Here is a 25,740-nt window from a genome sequence, read left to right as displayed (position 1 = left end):
AGCCGAACACAGTCACCGACTACAACTGCATGAAATGCGGTGTGGACGTCATGGACCAGATGGTTCGAAAGTACACTGTGCGTTCAGGAACACGGCGTTGGCCAGTCGCTGTGTTTTACAACATGATTGACATTGCAGCGCTGAACGCACATGTGCTTTATCAGGCATGCACTGGGGTCAAGGAGAGAAGGGTGGACTTCTTGCTGGAGCTTGCAAATGAGCTTGCCCAGTCTCATATGGCAGCCAAGGAGGTGAATGAGCAAAACCTTCAGCAACAACCACCCACACCTGATGTGGGGAAAAGGGCATTGTGCCAGGTGAAGTGTTGCTGCAGGAAAAACTGTGCCACCAAGCGTTGTATGTATTGTGACAAGTTTGCATGTGGCAAATGCATAAAGGAGGTGTGGCAGTGCCAGAAATGTTCACAAAATCTCTAATAAATAAATTTCACCAAGAATGCAAACAAACTGTTGCCGTCTCACTATTACTACTTTCTGTTGCAAAAGTTGAAATATAAGTTGCAACCTCTATGTAGCTGCTGTATGGGAAACACAAAGGAGAATACAAAAGGTCTTTGTGTCCTGAACCAACCCAGCCACCCCCCCACCCTAGCTGAGTGGGGAGTAGTGGCCTCAGTAACATAACAATGGTCACAAGCTGAGTTGTTCACACCCGCCATCTGACACCAGCTTGGACTTTAAAGGTATAGGTGTCAAATGACACCTCTCTGGTCATGCTACTCAACAGTAATCATTATACAGAAGAAATAAATGTAATATAAAAGTAACTAAAATATTAGCTTATTCAGCTTATTCAATGTGAGTCTCAGGATTTTAAACTTTCAACAAGGGATAAACCGAATATTCAGTGGCCAAATATGTTCGGCCGAAAATTGCAAAAAAAGCCACATTCGGTCTTCAGTTTAGTGAGTTAAAAGTAAGGCCGAATAGTAGCGTGTGACGCAATCAAATAACGTGCAGTGATTTTGAGTCGGAAAAGTGTGTGCGCATTGCTGCAAGAGCAGCAGCAGCAGCAACAACAGCACCTCCTTTCCACACAAACACAGCCAGACTCTCTCGTTTCCGCTAACCGCTCTCTGTCGCCGCGTAAAAGTTGGAAGCCGTCCATATCCACAACCAAGCCCATCGTTAGCGCTGTGAGCCATGAAGCATCCCCATCATTTCCTCCCCAGTTTCTGACAAATGGACTTTATCTTGTAATAACTTATTTATTTATAGTAATTGATTTGATATATATTTCCCAAACATAACTAATATAATGTAATTGAATCTAATTTTACACAAGGGTGTTGCATCTTGTAAAGTTTCAGAGATTGTGTGAAGTCCAAAGACTTTTTTCAGATGCTTTAGGTCTAACTGTGGTCAAGAGGACAAACAGCATTTCGTATAAACTTCTTTAGGTTCCCTCAGGACAAAATAAAGCGTGTTTCCCCTGCTTCATCCTCTCTTTCTTTATCTCTCTCTGGCTTTAAGCTTCAGACCACGAGGAGCAAAGCTAAGCTCAGAAAGATTTCTTGAGTTCTTTCTGAACCTTTCCCTAGAGAGCATGCAGGGCAGTGCCAGTAAACACTAATCACACTCACATAATAACACACAGGAATCTTATCAGTGGGCCCCTCCCAGCTGCTGGCCCAGCTACATCGGTTGATTGGTCAGGAAATGTAAGAAGTCGGAATCCTTTGGAATGGGATCATCTCAGAGATAAGGTTGCTATCATGTGTCAGACTGATGACAGGAAGCAAAACCTGGTTACTAGCTTCCTTTACGCATCTCTAATGATTATTTTACAATATTAAGTATGTCATGGAGATGTTTTACCTTCTTATGGTCATTTTTTAATCCTCGCATTTGATTATGACTGCTGTCTAGTGATTGTAAGTTCCATCTTTTTACACAGTGGCATGTAAACAAGAACTAAAGAAAGCACAAGGATTAGCACCGACAAGTCTCAGGCTATGAAGATTGGAGATGTTTATGTATTGCACATATAAAATATAAAATAAAGCGGTAGGATGGAGGAGGAGCCAGGGTTGGGGTCAATTATAATTGCGTAATTGATCATTAATGACAATTTTGGCGTAAATTTTGGCATAATTAAATTGTGATTGAGTTCAAATAATTGACTTTGTAATTGTAATTGCCATAAAAATTCTATAATTGAACGCACAACTGGTGAACCATGTTACAATTCTATGTACAGTTCTAACACATATGTAGTTAAAAATTATTTAAATATGCTTCATATGAAGCTTTAAAACATTTTACCATTTAAAAACCATTTAAATCTAGGGGTATACTGACACAACAAAGGCTCAGATGCAATTGTAATTTAACATTACATATGGTTAAGGCACATTTTTTTCCAGAGTCTAGTGCAGACGTGCACCAAAGTAAACACACAATAATACACAAAATGACAATAAAATACACAAATAAAACAGACTAAGATAATCAAAATCACTCCAAAAACACCCAAGATGACTACAATAGCCAGATATCTACATAACCACAACAAAAATACAAAAAAATAAAAACCACTAATAAAAATCTTCGTTGGACAGGCAATTTTTGTTAAATTTACATTTCCCCATGTGGTTGAAAGTTGCTACAAGCATGACGCACATTTGCAGCGCTGCAACCACATCAACCATGCGCAATGTTAGGGTATAATAAACATTTAAAAAAAACAAAAAAACAATAGTAATAATCCCACTTGTGTGTTCAAATTTAAGACTTTTGACACATTGATTTAAGACAATTTTATGATAATTAGGCCTTATTTTTAGATTGATTAATTTATTGTCTTATAAGATTTTTTAAGGATCTGCGGGAACCCTGTCATAATTGAAGTGTAATTGAACATGGGTAGTTGAAAACGTAATTGTAACTGAAAAAGGTAATTGATTAGGCCGGTTGAGAACCACTTTAGAGCTACTTTTCTATCCTCACCTATGTTTGTGAGTTTTGGTAATAACTGAAAGAACAATAATTGCGAGTACAGGAAAAAAGAGAAATAGAAAAGAAATAAAAGCACAGTAAATAATTGGGTCTATCCATGCATCCATCTGTGCTTTAGTGTGCAGACCTGAGGCGTTACGTGTGAAATACATGGAGCATTGTGGTTCTCCCGTCATTGGTTCTATGGACACAAGGAGCAAGTGTTTGGCTGTGGTAACAGAGTGTGAGTGTGAGTGCACTGACTCACTGTTAAAGATTAGCAGCTGGAATGGTGTGAACACATCACTGTGGCTGTGCTGCCTTTGTATGTGGACACAATCAGGCTGATTAGCAGCAGTGCACTAAACCAAACTGACACAACAAGTACTACACACTCTGAGAAAGATGGTGTCTCCATTGACTCCAAGACTACTATACATGGCTTTGTTCGAAATGTCACACTCCGTACTATGCACTACAAACTCAATGAGTATATACTACACTTTTTTGGCTCTTGCACCCTTTTCTCTTGTTTCTGAATCCAAGTACCCCCCTTTGTTCTACTACAACCTTTTTGCATAGAATACTATGATAAAACAACTGTAGATCATAATGATGGAATGAATGAGTGATAACACACATTTTAAAGAATCTTATTTTGTAAATAAGTGGAAAGACAGTATTTCTAAATAAAATTATTTCTAGTGATGCACCGAAATGAAAATTCTTGGCCGAAACTCAAAACCGAAAACGAGAAAACCGAAACAAATTCTAGTATCATTGCATTTATGGCACTAAAATTAAAGCTAGGGATGCACTGAAATGAAAATTTGAGGCCGAAGCCGAATAAAATATAAACGCTTGGCCGAATACCAAATACCAAACAAAATAGTTTTTCACTATTTTTTTAAATAGTGAATAAATAGCCTAGAAAACATTTTCAGACATAACGTTTAAACGTTTTTTAAAGACAGTAAATGTTTATTGAATATTATGACATTTTTGTAAATATTCCAGTAGTCTTTGCTTTTCTTAAAAAGCACAACAAAGTTTTTCATTTATATTAGCCTTTCAAATAAAACAAAACAGGCATCCAAACTTTTTCTGCTGCCGATCGTGTTGTGAGCCACTGCTTGGAGCCATGGACCCATTGTTTACACACATCAGCTGTTAGCACTCCGTGTTAATGCTACACCAGTCTATGCAGCGAGACCCGGTGTAGCGTAAGGAGAAAACGGTGGGGATGTTTACGGATTCGTAGCTGACAGCGCTAACAACGGACTCGGTTGTGGAAATGGACGGTTTCCAACTTTTACGCGGTGACGGATGACGGAGAGCGGTAAGTGGAAAGAAGAGAGTCTGGCTGTGTTTGTGTGTGGAAAGGAGGAGATGCTGCTGTGCTCCTGCAGCAACGCGCACACACTTTTCCGACTGAAAATCACTGCCCATTGTTTGATTGCGTCATTGCGTCACACGCTACTATTCGGCCTTGATTTTAACTCACAAAACCAAAGGCTGAATGTTGCTTTTTTTGCAATATTTGGTGGCCAAAAATATTCGGTGGACGAATATTTGGTGCATCCCTAATTAAAGCATTGCAGTTGTATCAATTAATATTAATGCTTCAAAGAACATATCAAATATCCAGACTCACGCTGACCGCGGTGTTTGAAACATCCAGTTCCGGTTGGCTGTTCCGGTGAATAAAAGTGTTTCGGCCAAGAACCGAAAATGCACTTTTGGGCCATTTACGTGGCCGACTTTTCGGTGCATCATTAACTCACTCACTGCCATTGACGTACATATACACCACTTCCAATCTGAACGTAAACTGGCACTAACGTATATGTACTTCAATTGCATTTTTCAATGGGGGTTGCTATGAGTTCTCATGAATATCAGGTTTGAACTATGATGTAGTGACCAACTGGTGCCATGTAGGTGGCAGCAGCGCACCTTCGGATTAGAGATTAGCCATGATTATCACCATCGATGGGGAGGGACAAGCCGGGGACGAGGCAGAAAATGGTGCTACGAGAGAAGACGGTGAAACTACCAGCAGCTCATAGCAACGCACACTCGAGCAGAGCATTTGTGGACCTAAGCGGAGTATTGAGAGTGTTGCGATCGTGAGGGAAAACAATCAACAAACCGGGGCAAGTGGTGTGAGATACATTTCTGGGAGGAGGAGGAAGTTGCGTGTGTGGGAACTGACAGGGGGAGAGACTTGGAGGACGGCCAAAATACAGTAAGAAGACCATTCAACTTTGACCCGGATAGCAAATCAATAATAATTTTGTATCAAAAGCCCAGTCTCAGTGTTGTTTCTGTTCTATTATAGAAGGAAACAAATGTTGAGGTGTCACTAAAGCAAAAAAAAAAATAGCTTTGCACTGTTACATGATGTTTTGTAATTCAGAATTATTTATTCCTAATTAAATAATTCGGAAATAAAGTGGTCTGCTTCGTGTTTACATGGAAAAGGTAATTCCCGAACGAGGTTTACATGGAAAACTGGTTTGTTCGGCTTTAGATAATTCCGCTTTAGATCTGGGGGTTGGGATTGGACAGTGGGAGAACGTGACGTATCACTATCAGAAAAAACACACAACAAACCTTTTATTGTCGGCTATAACACAGAACACCACACATGAGAACTGTTTTCACTTTTATTTTGATTGTAGTTTTGAAGCAGCAGCTCAACAATAACAAACGTTTCAGTTTGGACCGCGGAGCGGAAGGAGATAGGAACTATTCACCGGTAAAAAGCCCAGTAAAACTCCGGAAAACAATCACCAGGAATAAATAGTTGCTCCCTGGTAAAGATAGTAGCTCTAACAACAGGTAAATTGATAAACTGGTGATATTACTGCCTGTGAATGCAGTACGGGGATGCATTTACTCCGCCTCCGGGTCCTAGTGCCAGCCGTCCGGTGTAGCCTGTTCCGTTTACAGAGGTCTGTGTGTGTTTAATGTGTCCGTCTGAAAATTTGCATGTTTATGCCTCCGTCCATCCACTCTTTTCATTATATCCATGTCTTTTAAGGCTCTTATTAAATAGTCTAGGCTGGAATCCGGGCTGCCGCCATCTTGGATTATCCAACGCGTAACCAGCCCGTCATCGACGTGACACAAATTATCTTAAAGCGGTTTTAACCAAGTTAAGTGTTTACAAGAAAGGGGAATTATCTCATTCGAAATTAACTTTAATTCGAAATTAAATTACCATTAGAAATGATGTGTTGACAAGGTCAGGTTAAAGAGGAATGTAAAGCCTGGAAAAGCAATAATCTGAAAAGATTTAGTTTGCACAAGTCAAAATGATCTCTACTGAAGACCATAGTGATTATTTCTGTTTTCTAATCACTGAAAATACAGCAAAGTCAGTTCTGCATCTCAAAACTGATGACAAAGCATCAATCAAATGATTAATTAGAGTGTGTAACAGCAAGTGGATGGAGGATCAACATGAGTTTCATATATCCATTAATCTTCTATACCAGTTATTCTGGTTGTGCTGGTTTGAAATGCATTCATTCAAAAGGTTAAATTAAATCAACTTAAAGCTGCTGGAGACAATAGCTAACGTTAGACATAGTGTAAACCTCATAGATCAATAAATCAAAAGTATTTCATCCGAAAAACGGGAAAATGTACTCACTAAAGGCTGAAATCACTGGTCAAAAGTTAGTTTTTTCCTCAACCAACAACAATCGGTTTATTATCAAATGGCCATGTGACATAAACTTCAAAAAGGTTTTGCACATTGCATTGTGGGATTTTGAGTCCCATGGCAGAATGCAAAGACTTTCTATAAGAACTTGTGTTTTTACTTAATTAATTCTTCCAGTGATTTCTTGTGTTTCTTCGTCAGAAAAAGAAGAACAAAAATGTCCCTGATGCCTTGCCCGGGAATCAAACCCAGTACCTACAGTCTTCTTGCTGCCACACTGTAAACTTGCCTTCTTCCTCTGATCGACATTATTCCACTGAACTTCCATTACTGTCCACCTCATTTTTTCTTTGTATTTTTTGTTGTTCTCTACTGCTTTTTTAACCTACTTTTCTGTACGGTGACCATGGGTACCTTGATAGGCGCCTTTAAAAAACATTTATATTATAACACCACCACAATGTTGTTTGTACACAGTTTAGTTTCAACATAATAGTCATAAACAATCAGACAAAGGTCAACACCAATAGAAACTACTGCAGTGAAACAATGACAATGCTCACTCTGAGAAACAAAGACTGTACTTTATTGTATATTTAATTTTTAGTCGACTTTTACTTTTATTTTCCTACATTTTCAAAAGAAAATCCACACTTTCACTTCACTACGTTTCTCATGAACACATTAAGTACTTGTACCTAATTTCTTTGATCTAGCAACCACTATTTATTAAGTTATATAGTCACTGGAATTAAGTTCTTTTGCAGTGAGAGACTTTTTATCTTACCCGAGTATGACTTTTTAGTACTTCATAAACCTCTTATAATGCATAAATTACGTACGTACCCTGCAAATGCTCAAAGCTCAAAATATTTTACATAAAACAATGCATTTAACATGTAAAAATTAAAATTAAAAGCTTTTAAGGTGAGAGCTTTTACGAAATGATGGTCTATTGTTCTATGAATCTGTGATAATATCATTTATTTATTGATCTGAATAACATCCACTGTTATCCAGTAAGTTTATTATTATTATAGTCATCTTAAATGCTTGTTTTAATCAGAAATAAAATGGGTTCAAAGTGACCAAAAATGGTGGAAAAGGTGGTGAAATGTGATTTTAAAAACCACAGAAATTAGTTAAAAGTTGCAAATTAGAGTGGGCAAAAACTGAGAGAAAAAGTGGTGAAAAGGGTTCAAAGTGTCAATATTTGAACAGTTAGTTTAAACTGGCAAATAATGGGCATGACAAATCGTGAATGTGGATAAATTCGCAAAAATAAGCATGAAATATGGTGAAAAGAGGTTAAAAGTGACAATAATGGGTCAACATGTGTGACATTAGGTGGAAAAGTGGTGGAAAGTGTTTATAAGTGCTGAACATGTGTTGAAAGTGGGGAAAAATGTGCAGAAAAGGCCTTGAAATGTGATGTAGAAGTGTCAAAAATGGGAGTAATGTAGCAAAAATATGACAAGAAAAAGTGACGAAAATAAGTAAAAATATGACAAGTTGGTGCAGTTGCAGAAAAAGGGTAAAAAATAAGCAAAAATGGGCTGGAATTGTTCAAAAAATGATCTTCTTCAAGGCATGTGGCAAACCCCTCCAAGGCCTGACCCCAAGGTTGAGAACCCCTGCTCTAAAGTCTGTCACAGGATGTACCAGCCAGACACCTGATTGTTTAGATAGAGGTGTAAAAGAATTAAATCCAACTATTGTTTGTTTACCTAATGTACATTACAATAACAAAAAAACTAAAGTTTTCTCCCAGTTTTGTTAAAAACACTGAATTATAAAAGGTTCAAAGATGGTGGCAAACATTCTCTGCTGGCATTTGATGTATATGCAAATGTCAGAAAGTCTATAAAAAAAAACTTCCCCTAGCAACAGTAACAGTGTACATTCAACTGGGAACCAACAGCAGAGCTGCTCAGACCAGTGTGTACTGTAAACACTAGAACACTTTACCAGAGCAAGGCTTGGCACCAGAAATGTCTGCATGGTTTACAACAAAACAATATCTGAATTTCCTATTTATTTATGCTTCAACAAATAATCCAGCACAGCTTCAACCAACAAGTGGTTTCTCATACTTTCCCATCAGCACAGTTAATGTTTAAATTAATGGTTATTTTCAATATACAAATGACATTACACCATTACACGCCTGCCTTTACTTTTACATTTTATAGACAACAATTGCAACAAACAATGCTTTGTTCCCAGGAACAAAGTTATCTTTAGATTCTTCATCAGATCGTCCTCTCTGAGAGCAGAAAGTGGTGGAACAAAAACAAACAAATTCTGTTTGAGGTGTGTTGCTAGCATTTAATAGTTTATGTGACGCAAAACTAAAATTAGAGTGAGTCGTTAAACACTGGTTGAATAAAGTAGAAGTCACTACAGCGAGGTTCATGAGGGATCCTAGGCACTAGAAATGAGGTAGATACCAAACAGTTGGGTTCATTGTTTATGGGCGATCAAAGCACTTTAAAAACTGCAGCTAAATCCACACAGTTCAACACATAGAGGGCTGCAGTCCTGCATGTTTGGGATCTTTTACAGATTACAACATAGCTTAAGGCGACCATTAGAGGTGTCCCGATCCGATACTGATATCGGTCTATTATCAGCCAGAAAACGAGTATCGGACTGCATCTAAAATCACCGATATATGCGCTCCAATAAAGTGTTCCACTCCAGGACTTCTATCTATAGGTGACTGTGGTTCACACTCCAACAAAGTAACCTACTGTTTCTGACTATTGTTCTCTGTTTGAGTAACCCCCAATTTCCACTGGATGCGGCTCCGCTGCGTTACGTCACCGCCGCGTCACCGGAGCTGATCCACTTTAGTGTATGTGTTAATTTCCACCGGGTCCGCTGCGGTGCGTGTCTGCTCCTTCCCAGATGTGGTAGTCCGGTACCCTCCACCACATATACGCAGGGCATTTATTTCTGGTGGACACCAGAGCACGACGCATCAATCAGCACAGAGCAAATGAAGCTAAACAGGAAATTAAGTACGTACTCCGCAATAAAATATCAGGTTACTTTTCAAAATAAAACACTTCAGATTATATTTCAAGTAAATACATCACCAAAACGTCATAATGTGTAAAAACAAATTCACATCCACTATATTGTTTCCTCTCATACTGTAACTCACTGTAAACTGCAGCAACTTTGATTTAGTTCATGTTTTATTGGTGAAGTTTTATCTCTTCTCTGTTGGTTGTTGATAAAAAATGTGTCTATGACAAATCCAGAGTCCAACATTCTTGTTCTCCTTCGTTAGGAACACTGACCTGTTTATCTGTTTATTGTCACGTTTAGAACACATACATTTAACCGCGTTCTCACGCGATTACATAAATATCGTGATGTCACAGTCGTTCAACCGGAGCGTACTGCGGCGCACTCAAAACGCAACCGGTGTGAACAACCGGACGGAGGACAGCGGTGAAATACCGGATCGGTGCTGTGGCGCAGCGGAGACGTATCCAGTGGAAACCCCGGGTAACATCACTTGATCAAGCCTTTTCTAACATTCCACACTACAAAATAAGTAATAAAGTTATGTATGATTCGTGCTGATACCGTATCGAATCAATATCGGTATCGGCCGATACGCAAGGTTGCAATATCGGTATCATATCGACCATACGTCCAGATTTACCCAGGCACGTCTTGTCCAGACGGATTTTACAAACTCATCAAAATGTCCAGGTTTCCCAGGGACCCTGAATGCATCTAGGGGAACACATTAATTTAAAAGACAGTAACTACCACTCATATTTGCTCCATTTGAGAAATTCTACCAGTTCCTGAAAGCTAATGAGTTGTTCTCTATATCCATCATTACGTCATTACAGTAATTTTACTCACACGCGACAATCATTAAAGATGCCACTTTGTTGAGTGCATCTTCGTGTGTGTGCATGTGTGTGTGTGTGTGTTCCAATATTATTGCATTTGCAAATTTGAAAAGCGTGTCTTGGAATTAGTCTTTTGAATAAAATGTTATTTCTTGTCTCTACAGTGTCTGTGAGTATTTATTAGTGGAGGACCTATATACAGTATAAATATATACTATGGGAAAATATCACCTTGGTATTTCCATTCGTCAGAAGAGGATCAGGATCAGTTTTGATGGAGAAAATAATTTCAGGCAAATCAAGAAAAAAGTTGAAATGTCAAGATTAAAGTTGACATTTCGAGAATGAAGTTGAAATATAATGTTGAGATTAAAGTTGAAAAGAGGCGGGGCAGTCAGTCCGTCTGTGGCTATTGAGGAGCTACGGAAACACATTAGGGCCAGTTTGAATTGAGACTGTTGTCATATATGGTGAATTGGCCCTAGTCAGCTTCTGACTAATAGCAAACCTTCCATGCTGTATTTTTTAGATCATTTTCGAAATTTTGACTTTAATTTCAAAATTACATTTTAACTTTATTTTCAAAATGTCAACTTTAATCTTGTCTTTTTTTTTTTTTTACTTTAATCTTGACATTATATTTCAACTTTATTCTGAAAATTTCAACTTTAATGTCATCTTTTCGACATTATGGTATATTTCATCTTTATTCCCAATTTGTTTACTTTAATTTCGTCTTTTTGACTTTGGACTTTCCTTTTTGACTGTTGACATTTTTTTTTTTTTTTTCTTTGACTTTTATTATTTCTTTATTTTTTTATTTTACTGTATTCTGTAAAACGGCTTTGAGTCCCAAAAAAGCGCTATGTAAAATTGATGTATTATTATTTAATCTCGGCAGCATATTTCAACTTTATTCTCGAAATTTCAAATTTAATCTTGATTTGCCACAAATTATTTATTTTCTCCATCAAAATTGTCCCTAATTCTCTTCCGTACATTCTAAAGCTGTCAGTGCTGCACATTGGATTTTTATAATAAACATTGCCTTATACACTATATTTCACACTATGCTGAATAGATTGTTCAGTATATGTGTATCTAACGCTTTATAACACTGGTCCCAGTAGTTTATTAATGATTGTCTGTTTTATATTATCATTATAAATGTTATTTTCTACGGACTGAAGGAGGTCCTGTGGTGGTCGTAGTGAGGGTTCGAACACCTGTCAAACACACACTAATGTGTTTATTAACACACACTCACAGCGTTATTCGAAGAGTCTAAAACCACATAATTATTCATATAAACGGTGAGATTCACTCACTCCGACATAGTCGCTCCTGCTGGGGAACGAGGCCAGCCTTCCTCCGCCTCTCACCGGCATGTCGGGCTGCTGCTCCGGCCTGAGCAGAGCCAGCTGGTCGTGGACGTTCCTCTGGAGCTTCTAAAGGTTCTAAAGGTTCCTCAGAGGGGCTGGAGGAGCTGTGGTGGTTGTGAGCAGCTGCTGTTCTACTGAAACATGGCTGTATTTAGGCTCCTCCCCCCTCACTGAGGGCTCTGTTCCCGGGGCGGAGGACAACCCTGGACAGGAGGAGCTGGGGATCCCTCCGCTCCCTAAAGCAGAGCAGGACTATTACTATTACTATTACTATTACTATTACTATTACTATTACTGAGTTACTACAGGAACTATTTAGAACCAGCTAGGTGTGCAGGGCTGAGTTTGTCCCAAAAAAAAAACAAAAAAAAAAACAACACCCTCAGGCGTTCTTTTTTAAACCACGCCCACTTCCAGTTCTGATGACTAACACCACTGTAATCCAGTCTCATTATGCCACACCTCCCAGTACACACATACTGGTAACAGTTTGACCAATCAGCAGAGGTGGAAAAAGTAGTAGTCTTCAGTACCAGTACAGTGATTCTCAAACTTGTCTATTTGAACGGTTGCTATTGGTACGGTTACCAAAGTACACGTTTGTAGAGTCTTTAGGTTTTAGGATTAGGTTATAACCCTATATATCAACAATTATCAGGGTTAGGGTTAGGTTTAGTCTTAGTCACGTGACCTTAACAGATAGAATGTAGGAATATTGATACGACAACCGTACGGATTGCCACTGCCAACTTTTTTACCTCATGTACCCCCTTTTTCTTACTTTTGAAACCAAATCCCCCTTATGTCCGACTACTACATTTTGCTCAGAATACTATGAAAAAACAACAATAGAGCATAATGATGGAATGAATGAGTGATAACACACACATTTTAAAGAATCTCATTTTGTAAATACTATTGCAGTGCCCGTAGGAAGTATGTATTGCTATAGAAAAGTGGGAAGTTTAATATTTAGCACTGCAATATAAGCTATCATACATCTGCAGCTTGCCGAAAGAGAGGTGTGTTTGTGCGTGTGTGTGTGTGTGTGTGTGTGTGCGTGTGTGGCTAGTCAACTAAATGAACTGTGCAGAGCATAATATTTAGTACTGTAATATAGGCTTCCCATGACTACCTGTCAACATTGAGCTGTTTTGCAAAGCTGCATTTAAAACAATTTTATGAAATAATTTATGAATGGTATCATTGCAGTCCAAACAAAACCGACATTGCACACCCTTGAACTAAGCAGCAGCCATGTTGAAAGTCTCAGGTCAATCTGAGCCTGATTCACAGAGATATTTGATGAATACACACACTCAGACAGACAGAGATTTCTTGCTTTATAGATAGAAGTGGAATGAAATGTATTTATTATTTATTTTTATAGTTTTTATAATTTCCAGTCATCTCCCTCCTGATGTGGGACCAAGACTTACTCTTTTCAGTTCATGTTCTAATTGAGATCAATTCTATCATAATTTGTGTTGTTGGTATTATTTAAATTATTCTCTCTCAGTGTGTGTGTTTTTGGTGTTGTTTGGTAGTTATTTATGTTATTGTGTATGTTTTTCTGTTATTTTTGTGTATTTTGTAGTGATCTTGTGTATTTTTCTGTCTTTGTTGTCATTTTGTGTGTTGCTGGTAATATTAAGTATTTTTTTCATTTAGTGCATGTGTTTTTAGTGTTACTTTGTGTAATTTGTTGTTATTTGTCTGTCCTTTTTATTATTCAGTATATTATTCTCTTATTTTGTTCGTTTGTTTATGTTGTCGTTTTGTGAATTGCTGGTAATATTTAGTATGATTTTCCTTTTTAACTAAAAATACACTTTATAAAACCCCATATTTTTATTGCTTTCATTTGTTAATTTTCCTCTCTCTCAAGTAGCCCCTGTAGTGACATTGCGTACCCCTAGGGGTACACGCACCCCCATTTGAGAAACACTGCTCTAGTAACTATGGAAGGCCATTCCCACCAGTAAAAAAAACAAACAAGGAAATAATGATAATAATGATACATCTAAGTCAAAATTATGAGATACTATATCATAATTATGTCTAGTGTCTCATAGATTTTTCTTATTATTACTTAAATTTTTTGATTTATTATTATTTTACTTTTCCTAATTTTTTTTTTTTACTGGCGGAAATGGCCTTCCATAAGTAAAAGTATAAATACTTGAATAAAAAATTACTGGTAAAAGTAAAAGTATTAAAGTTGCTCCCTTACTTGAGTGAAAGTAAAAAAGTACATGCTACTAAATGTACTGAAGTAAAAAAGTAAAACAAATGTCCTTTCAATAATAAGACAGGGTTTTTAAACCAGCAAATTCCATAAACTCCATGTTAGCACGTTGACTAGCACTAGCTTCACTTCCATGTTAGCACATTGTTTAGCACTAGCTTCTCTTCCATGTTAGCACATTGTTTAGCACTAGCTTCTCCTCCATGTTTGCACATTGACTAGCACTAGCTTCTCCTCCATATTAGCACGTTAAATAGCACTAGCTTCCCCTCCATGTTAGCACGTTGGCTAGCACAAGCTTCACCTCCATGTTAGCACATTGTTTAGCACTAGCTTCTCCTTTATGTTAGCACGTTGACGAGCACTAGCATCTCCTCCATGTTAGCACATTGACTAGCACAAGCTTCTCCTCCATGTTAGCACATTGTTTAGCACTAACTTCTCCTCCATGTTAGCATGTTGACTAGCACCAGCTTCACCTCCATGTTAAAACATTGTTTAGCACAATCTTCTCCTCCATGTTAGCACGTTGACGAGCACTAGCATCTCCTCCATGTTAGCACATTGTTTAGCACAAGCTTCTCCTATATATTTGCACGTTGACTAGCACAAGCTTCACCTCCATGTTAGCACATTGTTTAGCACTAGCTTCTCCTCCATGTTAGCACGTTGACGAGCACTAGCATCTCCTCCATGTTAGCACATTGTTTAGCACTAACTTCTCCTCCATGTTAGCACGTTGACTAGCACAAGCTTCCCCTCCATGTTTGCACGTTGATTAGCACTAGCTTCTCCTCCAAGTTAACTAACAATCTTCTCTATAAAAGCAAGTAGGTTCTGCATGCATGTGTGTGTGTTTGTGGAGCAAATATCTCCCCGACGAGTTGTCTGTTCAACCTGAAACTTTTGTCTCACGCATTGGGCGTGAGACACATGCATTTCAACAACCTGTGACGGAGTATGTGCATGTGCGCAGCTGATGCAGAGATGAAGAGTCCCACATGGCAACCAGGAGGACAGGTATCGAGTCTCTCGCACACACACACACACACACACACACACACACACCCACGCACACACACACACCCACACACACACACACACACACACACACACACACACACACACACACACACACACACACACACACACACACAAGCTCTCACCACACATAAGTTATTTAAAATAAAAATATACTAAATGATTAAAATAAAACTAAAAACTAAACAATATTTATACAAAAAGTACACAAAACTACAACAGAAATGCACAAAAATATACAAAAAGGCTCCAAAAACACCACAAAGTGACTCCAAAACATACATTACAGAAAAATACACCAAACAACCACAAAAATATGAAAATGACTCAAAATACACAAAACTAAATATTTACACAAAAAATACACAAAAAGACAACAGTAATGCACAAAACTACATAAAAAAAGATACAAAAATACACACAATGACTCCAGAATCACACTGCAATGGAAACAAAAAACTTTAATTATACAAAAAATGCACAAAAAGACAACAGAAAGATATAAAAAAATACACATAATGACTGCAAAAAACATACATTACAGAAAAATACACCAAATAAAAAAATATATAAAAATGAGTATAAAAAACAACAAACACATTTATCATGCACATGTCCCGTAAAATTAAACCAGGGAAATCGCACATGCTATTTTACTTTGCACCCACAATTATAGCCCTTTATAACACTACAGAGTACAGAGTATGTACACCTCTTTGTACATCCAGCCTTCAAACACATACTCATTTGGCCATAATTGACAACTCTACTTAAGCTCCTCCAACTATATGAATACATATTTCCGACGGGCACTGTACTCGTTAAAATTCAAAGTCTATAACATTTATTCTAAACATCATTAAATTGTATTATATTTGATATAACAATGCTATAATATATTGTGGATAAACCTAATCCATGTGACATTAGATGTGTATCTGCCAGGGAAAAAAAATCGTTTATTTTTTATTCACACCAGTTTTTAAAATGTCATGTTGTTTTGAGAGACTGAATAGCAGCAGCACTCCCTGCACAGCTGTACCTAAAATATAAATTCATCCCCTGACTTTCCTCATACTAACTGAGGTTGTGAAAAAAGAGAAATGGACTGATATGCAAAGCACCTAACTCATGTGTTCCTGACACACTCTTGACATTAAACACAGACTGTGATCCTTTAACTGAGGGATTGGCTGTTGCCAGTGTGTGTGTGTGTGTGTTTTGTTTTACAGGTCTTGAAGTGAAAAGAAAATACACAGTGAGATAGAGGGTGGGGTTGAATAATGTCATGAGAACCACTTGATGAGTTTTTGTTGCCTACAGCTCTGCTACTTTGGTAAATAAAGGCTGCTTGTGCTTACTCAGGGCCCTGTTACATATTTCAAGGAACTTGTGTCTTTAAAGTGACAAAAACCTTCTCATTTATGCTTATTTATATATATTTATTATCTAGATTAGAACCCTGCATTTGTTTCCAGATCTTGTCAAAGTATTTGGGTCCAAATTTTATGCATGTTAATATTTAGAGGTTGCACAAGCCACTTAAAATGTTTCTATACTACACAAATAATAATAAAGGCATATTTGAAAATGTGTGGTTTTGTTCTGCAAAAACTAAAAACTTACAAAGTCGAGCAACCCCTGACTGTGGCTTTGTTGACGTGTAAAAAAAAAATGTTCCTTTGCTCTTTGACAACTTGGAGTAAAGGTTTTAAAGAAACACATTGTGCTGGTGGTGGAAAAAAATCACTGATCTGCTTCCCTTCATAATCTACTTAATTAAGTCTTTAGTAGAATCTCTGAACCATAATGTTATATATGTATTAGGGATGCACCGAAATGAAAATTTGAGGCCGAAGCCGAATAAAATATAAATGCTTGCTCGAATACCGAATATCGAATGCGGTTAAGTTTTTCACTATTTTTTAAATAGTGCATAAATAGCCTAGAATACATTTTGAGACATGTTTTTAAAGAAAGTAAATGTTTATTGAATATTATGACATTTTTTTAAATACTCCAGTAGTCTTTGCTTTTCATAAAAAGCACAACAAAGTTTTTCATTTATATTAGCCTTCAAATAAAACAAAACATACATCCAAAAAAAAAAGCTGAAGTGCATTAAAGTGGAGGTATGATGAAAAAATCACTTCATAATGGTTTAGCTGCAGTGATATACATCATTTAGCCTCATTCAGAGGGACAAAGTGTAAAAAGTTCTGTTTCCTCCTCCCTTGTTATTCCACATTTTGTAAAAACAAAGTCAGCTCCAAAAGGGACAGTTGGGGTTTACCCACGTTGGCAGGTGATGTCACCTAACACGCCTCCTAGAATGTGAGCTCCTCCCTCTCCAACTATTTAACAGCTAAAACAACACTGCTGTTTAATATATAATATATATTATACTTTATTGCCATTTATGTAAATACAAACTGCACTAATGTTTCAGCTGCTGATCATGTTGGGAGTCACTGCTTGGAGCCACGGACCCATTGTTTACACACATCAGCTGTTAGCACTCCGTGCTAATGCTACACCAGTCTATGCAGTGAGACCCGGTGTAGTGTAAGGAGGAAATGATGGGGATGTTTACGGATTTGTGGCTGACAGCGCTAACAACGGACTCGGTTGTGGAAATGGACGGTTTCCAACTTTTACGCGGTGACGGACGACGGAGAGCGGTGAGTGGAAAGGAGAGAGTCTGGCTGTATTTGTGTGTGGAAAGGAGGAGCTGCTGCTGTGCTCCTGCAGCAACGCGCACACACTTTTCCGACTGAAAATCACTGCACGTTGTTTGATTGCGTCATTGCGTCACACGCTACTATTTGGCCTTGATTTTAACTCACAAAACCAAAGGCCAAATGTTGCTTTTTTGCAATATTCGGTGCATCCCTAATATGTATAATGTATATGTAATTAGTCAATTTACAGTAAACTTTGAGCAGCTTGTGCAACCTCTAAAACATCTCCTTTTTCTTCCAAATTTCTTCCTAAATAATCTTCTGGATGACATGAATATTTTTTGAAGAATATCATGATGATAACATGATTTGGTTTTGATTTGAGATAAGCATGAATTGTCACTTTCTGTTTTTGCGTTCTATTGGCAGAGAGACACGTTTTGCACTTCACGTACAAAAAATTGGTCTTACTTATGTAACTGTTTTTTAAATATACAGTATGTCGTCGAAAAGGTCATATCCAAAGTATAAGCACGTAAACATACCAAAAATTAAAGACAAATCACAATTTTTTTCCATCTGTGTTTGTTTTGTTCTTTTTTCTTCTTCCAAAATTTTGTAGTTTTATGAATGAGTCTCCCATGGCCAGGGTTAAACTACTAACATTGTTCGTTGTATTGGCTCAAAGAGAAGTCAGAGTCGGTATAGAGCAGAGTTTTTCCTCAATATTACGATTGCGATTTAATATGCGATTTTTTTTTTCAAGGCCCTCTTGTCATGTATTTTTCAATGAACACAATCAATAAATGGTGGCAGACCGGGGTGGTGGTCCCCCTTTTTAAGAAGGGGGACCCGGAGGGTGTGTTCCAATTATAGAGGGATCACACTCCTCAGCCTCCCCGGTAAGGTCTATTCAGCGGTACTGGAGAGGAGGGTGCGCCGGATAGTTGAACCTCGGATTCAGGAGGAGCAATGTGGTTTTCGTCCTGGCCGTGGAACTGTGGACCAGCTCTACACCCTCAGCAGGGTCCTTGAGGGGTCATGGGAATTTGCCCGACCAGTCCACATGGGTTTTGTGGACCTGGAAAAGGCATTTGACCGTGTCCCTCGGGGATTCCTGTGGGGGGTCCTCCGGGAGTATGGGGTATCGAACCTCCTGATAGGAGCTGTTCTTTCCCTGTATGACCGGAGTCAGAGTCTGGTCCGCATTGCCGGCAGTAAGTCGAGGGTTGGACTCCGCCAGGGCTGCCCTTTGTCACCGATTCTGTTCATAACTTTTATGGACAGAATTTCTAGGCGCAGTCAGGGCGTTGGGGGGGTCCGGTTCGGGGGCCTCAGTATTGCATCACTGCTTTTTGCAGATGATGTGGTCCTGTTGGCTCCAACATACCATGACCTTCAACTCTCACTGGATCAGTTCGCAGCCGAGTGTGAAGCGGCCGGAATGAGAATCAGCACCTCCAAAGGGTTAGGGTTAGGGTTAGGGTTAGAGTTAGGGTTAGGGTTTTAATTAAAATTAAAATTAAAATTAAAATTAAAAATATTGCAGCCTTCGCGATTAGAAAATCATGTTTTACAATATTGCGATATCGCAAATGCAATTAATCATTCAGCCCTAGTCGTAACTGATAAAATTAAAAGGTACTGATTTTTTTTGTTATTGTTATTATTCTTTTCAAAATTAAACATCACACAATCTTAATCAACTGTATTATATTTTCACTTTCTCAAATATAAATGTAAACTCTAATAATATAATATAATATAATATAATATAATATAATATAATATAATATAATATAATATAATATAATATAATATAATATAATATAAATGTTTACTAATCCTGGCTACTCTGTGTTACACATTATAACAAACTTGAACAAAAACTAATTCTAGAGGGAAAATAAAGTCAGAAATGTGTGATATTAAAATGGGGTCATGATCCAAAAAAGGTTGAGAAACACTGGTATAAAGTAATAAGCAACTTTTTTATGAGTAAGGAATCCCATATGCTCGGATGTTATGAAAAATAACCTTTGAGCTTTCATTAGAACCAAAGACGAGACACAGGTTGGTCATGTTTTCCGTGGTGCCTTCAGGGTCTGTTATGACAGTGTGGAAACCAAAGTGATTTAATTTTTAAACAAAAGGTTTCCCCTGAGAGCACATTCATTACTGCTGCCCTGCTACTCTCACACAGCTGTCAGCATCAGTGGGTCTAAAGATAGTAAAACAGCTGACAGAGCAACCAGTTACACTACTTTACATCACTGGGAGGAGCTACTGGTTGTCCAGGGCAGGGGTGGACTGGCCATCTGGCATACCGGACATGTCCCAGTGGGCCGTCCGGTGTGCTATGTTTTTTTTTATAGCGTCTTAATAATTATTTTTACATGACCCATCAGACAGGATATGTAGGGCGGTGCAAGTTTCTTCATTTTCTAAATTCCCTCTAATTGGGCCGGCCAGAAAATCATCATTGGCGAGCACATTGGTTCTCAACCTTGGGGTCATGAGACACTATGTGAGGGGGTTTCCAGATGCCTTCAAAAAACTAAGAATATTTTCTGAACAATTCAAGCCCATTTTTTACAGAGCCCCCGACATGACATGGCAAAAAATATATATATTGTGGCCACAAATTATGTTTTTTCTTCACCATGTCACGTCTGGGGTACTACACCAAACATGCCTCACTTTTTCTTGCCACATTTTCTATCAATTTTTGTTACATTACTCCCATTTCTGCCACTTCTCCACACTGTAAACCTGTATAAGTTACCAGAACTTAAAAAAAATTGAGGGAGTCGATTGCCTCAATTTTTTAAAGTTGATTAACTTAAAAGTCAAAATCTTCCAGAACTTAAAAGGTTGAATGACTGGCTACTTCTGCTTTTTGATAACAGTTACATATGTGCAATAATAATAATAATAATAATAATAATAATAATAATAATAATAATAATAATAATAATAATAATAATAATAGTGCAGTGATGAGTAGTGCAGGTGAACATTTGAATTAAATAGAATGTACATGAACTAAATATCATCAGCATAAAAATGATAAGACACATTTTTAAAACCATGGATCAACCGACCAAGAGGCATCAGATACAATAAAAACAAAACAGGCCCCAGAACAGAGCCCTGGGCTACTCCACATGACAGGTTGGACATATTAGACATAACGTCGTTAATAGCAACATTAAAAGTTCTACCATTTATATAAGAGGTAAACCACTGGAGAACAGCACCAGAAAACCCATCTCAGATTTAAGTGGCTCAACCAGTATACTGTGATCTACTGTATCAAAGGTACAATTCAAGATAAGGTACAGTTCAGATCAAGTAAAACCAAAACTGTGTAACGACCAGAGTCAGCGCCAATCATCACGTCACTAGAAACTTTCAGAAGAGCAGTGCCAGTGGAGTGGATTGATCTAAAACCAGACATTTATCATAAAAATCATGCTGTTCCATGTATGAGGTTAGCTGCTTAGCAACCATTTTCTCCATTATTTTAGACATGAAGGGAAACTTGGATATGGGCTAGTAGTTTATGGTCCCCCCCAGATCAAGATTGGGTTTTTTAAGAATGGGGTTTATTACAGCCTGTTTAAAGAAGCTGGGGACTAGCCAGATAAAAGTGAGAGGTTTATCAATTTTACCACCCAAGGAGTGACAACATCAAAAACATTTAAAAGCAGGGAAGTAGGAACAATGTCTACAGTGCTCGATGAGGGTTTCATCTTTCCTACTAAAACCTGAACATCCTGTAGGCTGACAGGAGTGAAGGAGGACCATGAGCTCACAGGGGAAGAGGCAGGGCACAAGCTAACCAAGAGAGGAGTGATGCTAGCCCTGATGTCTTGTACTTTATTTACAGAAAAGTTTAAAAAATTGTTACAGTCCTCCTGTGTGTGTACAGGCACATGGGACGGTGAGGGTGCAACAAGATTTTCAATAGTATTTAACAAGACCTTGGGGTTTCTCTTATTTTGCAAAACAAGATTAGTGAAATAAGCAGAGTGGGCGCGCTTTATTATTTCATTTAGCGCTATTATCTTTTCTTTAAGATGGAGTCTGGGCACCTCTAGTTTAGTGGTTTTCCACAACCGTTCCACTTTCCAGCAGCTTCTCCTAAAGCTAAAAATAGCTTCATTCATCCACGGACAAGGTTTCTTATTAGAGCCTGGAGTATTTTTAGCTGGTGCTACTGTGTTCAAAACAGACAGACAATGGCTATTAAAGTTTGTCATAAAAGTGTCAACATCATCACAAGTAGCAAATGAAGTTGGGTCAAAAGAGGCAGAAAACCCACTGATTGCTGCTTCATTAACAGCATCTTGCATTGGGCCCCCACAAAGCTAGAAACGGCCCTGCCCATTAGTCTGGTCTCCATGAGATTTGTGGACTCCTACATGGTGTCACTGATAATGTAGTGGAGGGTCTGGTATGGACACTAAATGCCAGGGCTGGATTTTTGTCCCAGTCCACCCCTGGTCCAGGGTCTCCCACACAGCTACAGGTCAACTTGGACTTTGCCTCACTTTTCTTCCCACGCTCTAAAACACGCTCCACACACTGATTGAACATCTGATCACCACCAGAGAGAGACAAAGACAAAGCTGCACCTGATGGTGAATGAATGGAGTTTAAGAAGGTTGAACACTGGACAATGACTGAAAACATCAGAGTGGTTTCTATTCTGAGTCACTGTTTTAGAACATGTCTGTTTACCTTAAAGGGATCCTCCACTGTTTTCATAAAAGTTGCCTAAAATATTTGAAATGTTCTTATTTGATCTATGTATAACACGCATTATTATGCACCATATTTGTTTTATTAACTAAAAAAATGGGACTAGTTTACTGTTATACAGCCTGTGTTCCTTCATCTTGAAATCATGTAATTGATGATGTCACATGGCCCCACTGCCTGTAAACATCCCATTGTTTTCTATTAGAGTGAAACATTCAGCCTGATTTTTAGATTATTTAGCAGCTTTTTCAGTCAAAAATGACAACTTGTGCTGCTTTTGGTTGTTCTAAAGAATCAGGAAAAGTTAAAGATGTCGATGTAAACCTCTTTTGTTTACCAACGGCAGAGGGCGACAGCTACAACTCTGAGGTTTGGTAGTAAACAATGAAGCAGAGAAGAAGAGCTCTCCTAAGGGACCTTTACTCTCCCTTAAACAGTGCGCTGACACACTCTGGTGGCTGAAGTTAGAGAGTTAATCATAGACTACTAAAGACAGACAAACCCTGAGAATAGAAGTCCTTTTGGGTGAGAGTCCTTCAACTGTCTGTGATTTTTACCACCGCATGCTAAAACAAAACAGCAACTTTATGCAACATTTAGCAGCAAACCATATTTTTTTCTCGTAAAAATATAAAGTTTAATTCAAATTGAACTGCTAAATTGAAATGTTAAATGTTAAATGATAACTGTTAAATCTAAATCTTAATGGTAAATGCTAAATCTAAAGGGTAAATATGCATAATAACTAAATATTTAGTTTCACCTGTGACATCTAGATAACAGTTACCATATAGATTTAGATTTAACATTTAGATTCAATATTCAACATTTAGATTTAACGTTAACATATCTTTAAAAGAGGAAAAAATACAGCTGTAATATCGCTGTAAATCTGTATCGTTTAACACACAGAACTTTACAATTGGTGCCGTATAGGATGGCAGCTGCTGATTTTGCCGATTCCATGTTTTACATCTGCTGGTATAGCTTTAAAAATCCTTGTTCATTTATACACTGCTCTGACATGCTGTGGAAATGGTCTTATTAATAGGTAAGACTAAAAATAAATCATATTTAGTTCAAAAAGTAAGGAATTCTGTTCATGTATTAGATTTTTTTGTAACAATGATTCTTGGAAATAAATCTTGAATCGTTAGAAAGTCTGTTTATTTCCTTTTTAAATGATGCCACATTTTAAAGGTGATGAGCAGCAGCGCTGACTATGTGGGTGACAGTGACACCCATAAAAACTGCCAAATCTTTTTACCTCTACTTTTTGCACTTGTGTTGAGGTTTTATATAAAATCCTCTGTGATTTTGCCAACATTCAATGTTTAATGTCTAATGTTACAGAGAAATTCCCCTTTTTCTGACATCACTGTACCGTTATATTAATAATCTAGTAAGAATTATACCACTCTTTCATGAAGACTGCCTTTATCTACTTTAATTTACTGTAAGAGCTCACACTCATCTTCCACTCACAAATCAACATGAATCCAAAATAAGTAGGATTTTATGAAATTGTTACATTTTAAGAAGAAAAGAAATAAAACTACTGTACATAATGTTGTAGACATACACATGTACAATCATACAAAGCATTCCTAGGTGAATGAAATATGTTGATTGAAACATAATGAGGCTAAAAATGTCTTGAACCACAGAGTCTGTTTTATGTCAGGTATAATCTGATAATATGTCTGCATATCATAAGATATGGGTTTTAGATGATTTAAAGTTGATCAAGGCATATTATTGCATTGGTAACTTACATGCAGTGTTGGGTAAGTTACTTTGTTACAAAGGACTAGTTATTTTCACATTCAGTGCAAATTAAGTCTGTAAGATACATGTAAAATAAATACATGTTTAAAAATAATTGAGGATATTTTTCTGCTTCAGCCTGTTTTGTGTTTTTGTTATTTTATGTCTTAATGGAGTCATTTTGTGTTTGAGTTGTTTATTGTGCGATCTTAGTCGTTTGTGTTTTGTTGTTTTTATTTACATTATCTATCATTAAATAAGCTCACAGGAAATGAACCTATGACATCATCAACAGTCGGCCTATGATGTGTATGTTCTGTGATGTCATTGTGTGAGGAAACTTTTAAAAAAAACATTAATAGAAAAAATACAAATACAAATAATAATCCATCATTTTTACATCGGGCTATTTTTAGCACTAAAAGACACTTTAGGAAGTTTTTCCAAAAGTTTAAAAAGGACAAATCCAAAGATGTGGAGCAGAGCTGCATCCCACAGCAGATACCACAGCAGGAGGATGATGAGCACCATGAGGGAGACACTGAAGACAAAGAAATATTCAGTCAGGACATCTTGTTTCCAAACTTGTCATTCATATCTTCAGACTCATCAGGGTTTGGTTGTAGTAGGACCATCATAAATCCAAAAAGTTGGACCTGGGAAACTATCCCGTCTTTACCTTCATCCTCCACTGGTTCAAACTCTAATGTATCTTCAACAGCCTCGAATGACTTTTTCCTTAAAGTGCTGGAATATTCTTGTCATCACCCTGATGCCATAAAAACAACATTCCACCGCAATTCAGCTGTCCTGAGGAGCAGCGAGGAGTTCACAAGCAGGTACAAAGAAGAGAAACTGCTCGGTGAAGGTGGATTTTCACAGGTTTACGCTGGAGAATGTCGGTCCACTTCTACACCTGTGGCCATTAAACATATCTCCAAGAAGGACGTGCAGCTTGTGAAAGTGAACTGTCAGGGAAATGTTTATGATGAGATCTTGGAGGTGTTCCTCATGGAGCAGGCGGCCGGTCGTCTCTGTGACGGCAGCTTTGAAAACCCCGCCGTGATTGGCCTCATGGACGTCTTTCACCTGGAGACGGAGGTGATTATCATCATGGAACGACCGCCGGACACAGTGGATGGGTTTGATTACTTATTTGAAATAAAACATATACCAGAGGACCAGGTCAAGGTCATCTTTAAACAGATCATCAACGCCGCATTGCTAATGCACAAAAATGGCGTTTTCCACCGGGACTGGAAGCTGAAAAACATCCTGGTTAATAGGAACAACGGAACTCCTGAGATCAGAGTCATAGACTTTGGATGTGGGGATTTCGTAGAAAA

The 25,740-nt window shown here is 37.9% G+C and overlaps 2 protein-coding genes across 2 annotated transcripts in view; one reads left to right on the top strand and one right to left on the bottom strand.

The window, feature by feature from the left end:
* The window catches only part of LOC114469208 (tight junction protein ZO-2-like), an 80,544-nt gene extending 68,321 nt beyond the window's left edge, over window positions 1-12,223 (bottom strand). Inside the window, exon 1 of the mRNA XM_028456475.1 lies at window positions 11,837-12,223. Coding sequence (XP_028312276.1) covers window positions 11,837-11,896 — 60 coding nt within the window. The 5' untranslated portion in view covers window positions 11,897-12,223. The remainder of the gene's footprint in view (window positions 1-11,836) is intronic.
* A 2,916-nt stretch (window positions 12,224-15,139) lies between these two features.
* The window catches only part of LOC114470125 (serine/threonine-protein kinase pim-1-like), a 10,887-nt gene continuing 286 nt past the window's right edge, over window positions 15,140-25,740 (top strand). The window contains exons 1-2 of the mRNA XM_028458136.1: window positions 15,140-15,158; window positions 25,200-25,740. The exon at window positions 25,200-25,740 is cut by the window's right edge and continues 286 nt beyond it. Coding sequence (XP_028313937.1) covers window positions 15,140-15,158; window positions 25,200-25,740 — 560 coding nt within the window. The remainder of the gene's footprint in view (window positions 15,159-25,199) is intronic.

The sequence above is a fragment of the Gouania willdenowi genome, chromosome 9, assembly GCF_900634775.1.
Source record: "Gouania willdenowi chromosome 9, fGouWil2.1, whole genome shotgun sequence".
Lineage (NCBI taxonomy): Eukaryota > Metazoa > Chordata > Actinopteri > Blenniiformes > Gobiesocidae > Gouania > Gouania willdenowi.
This window is presented reverse-complemented; position numbering and strand designations above follow the sequence as displayed.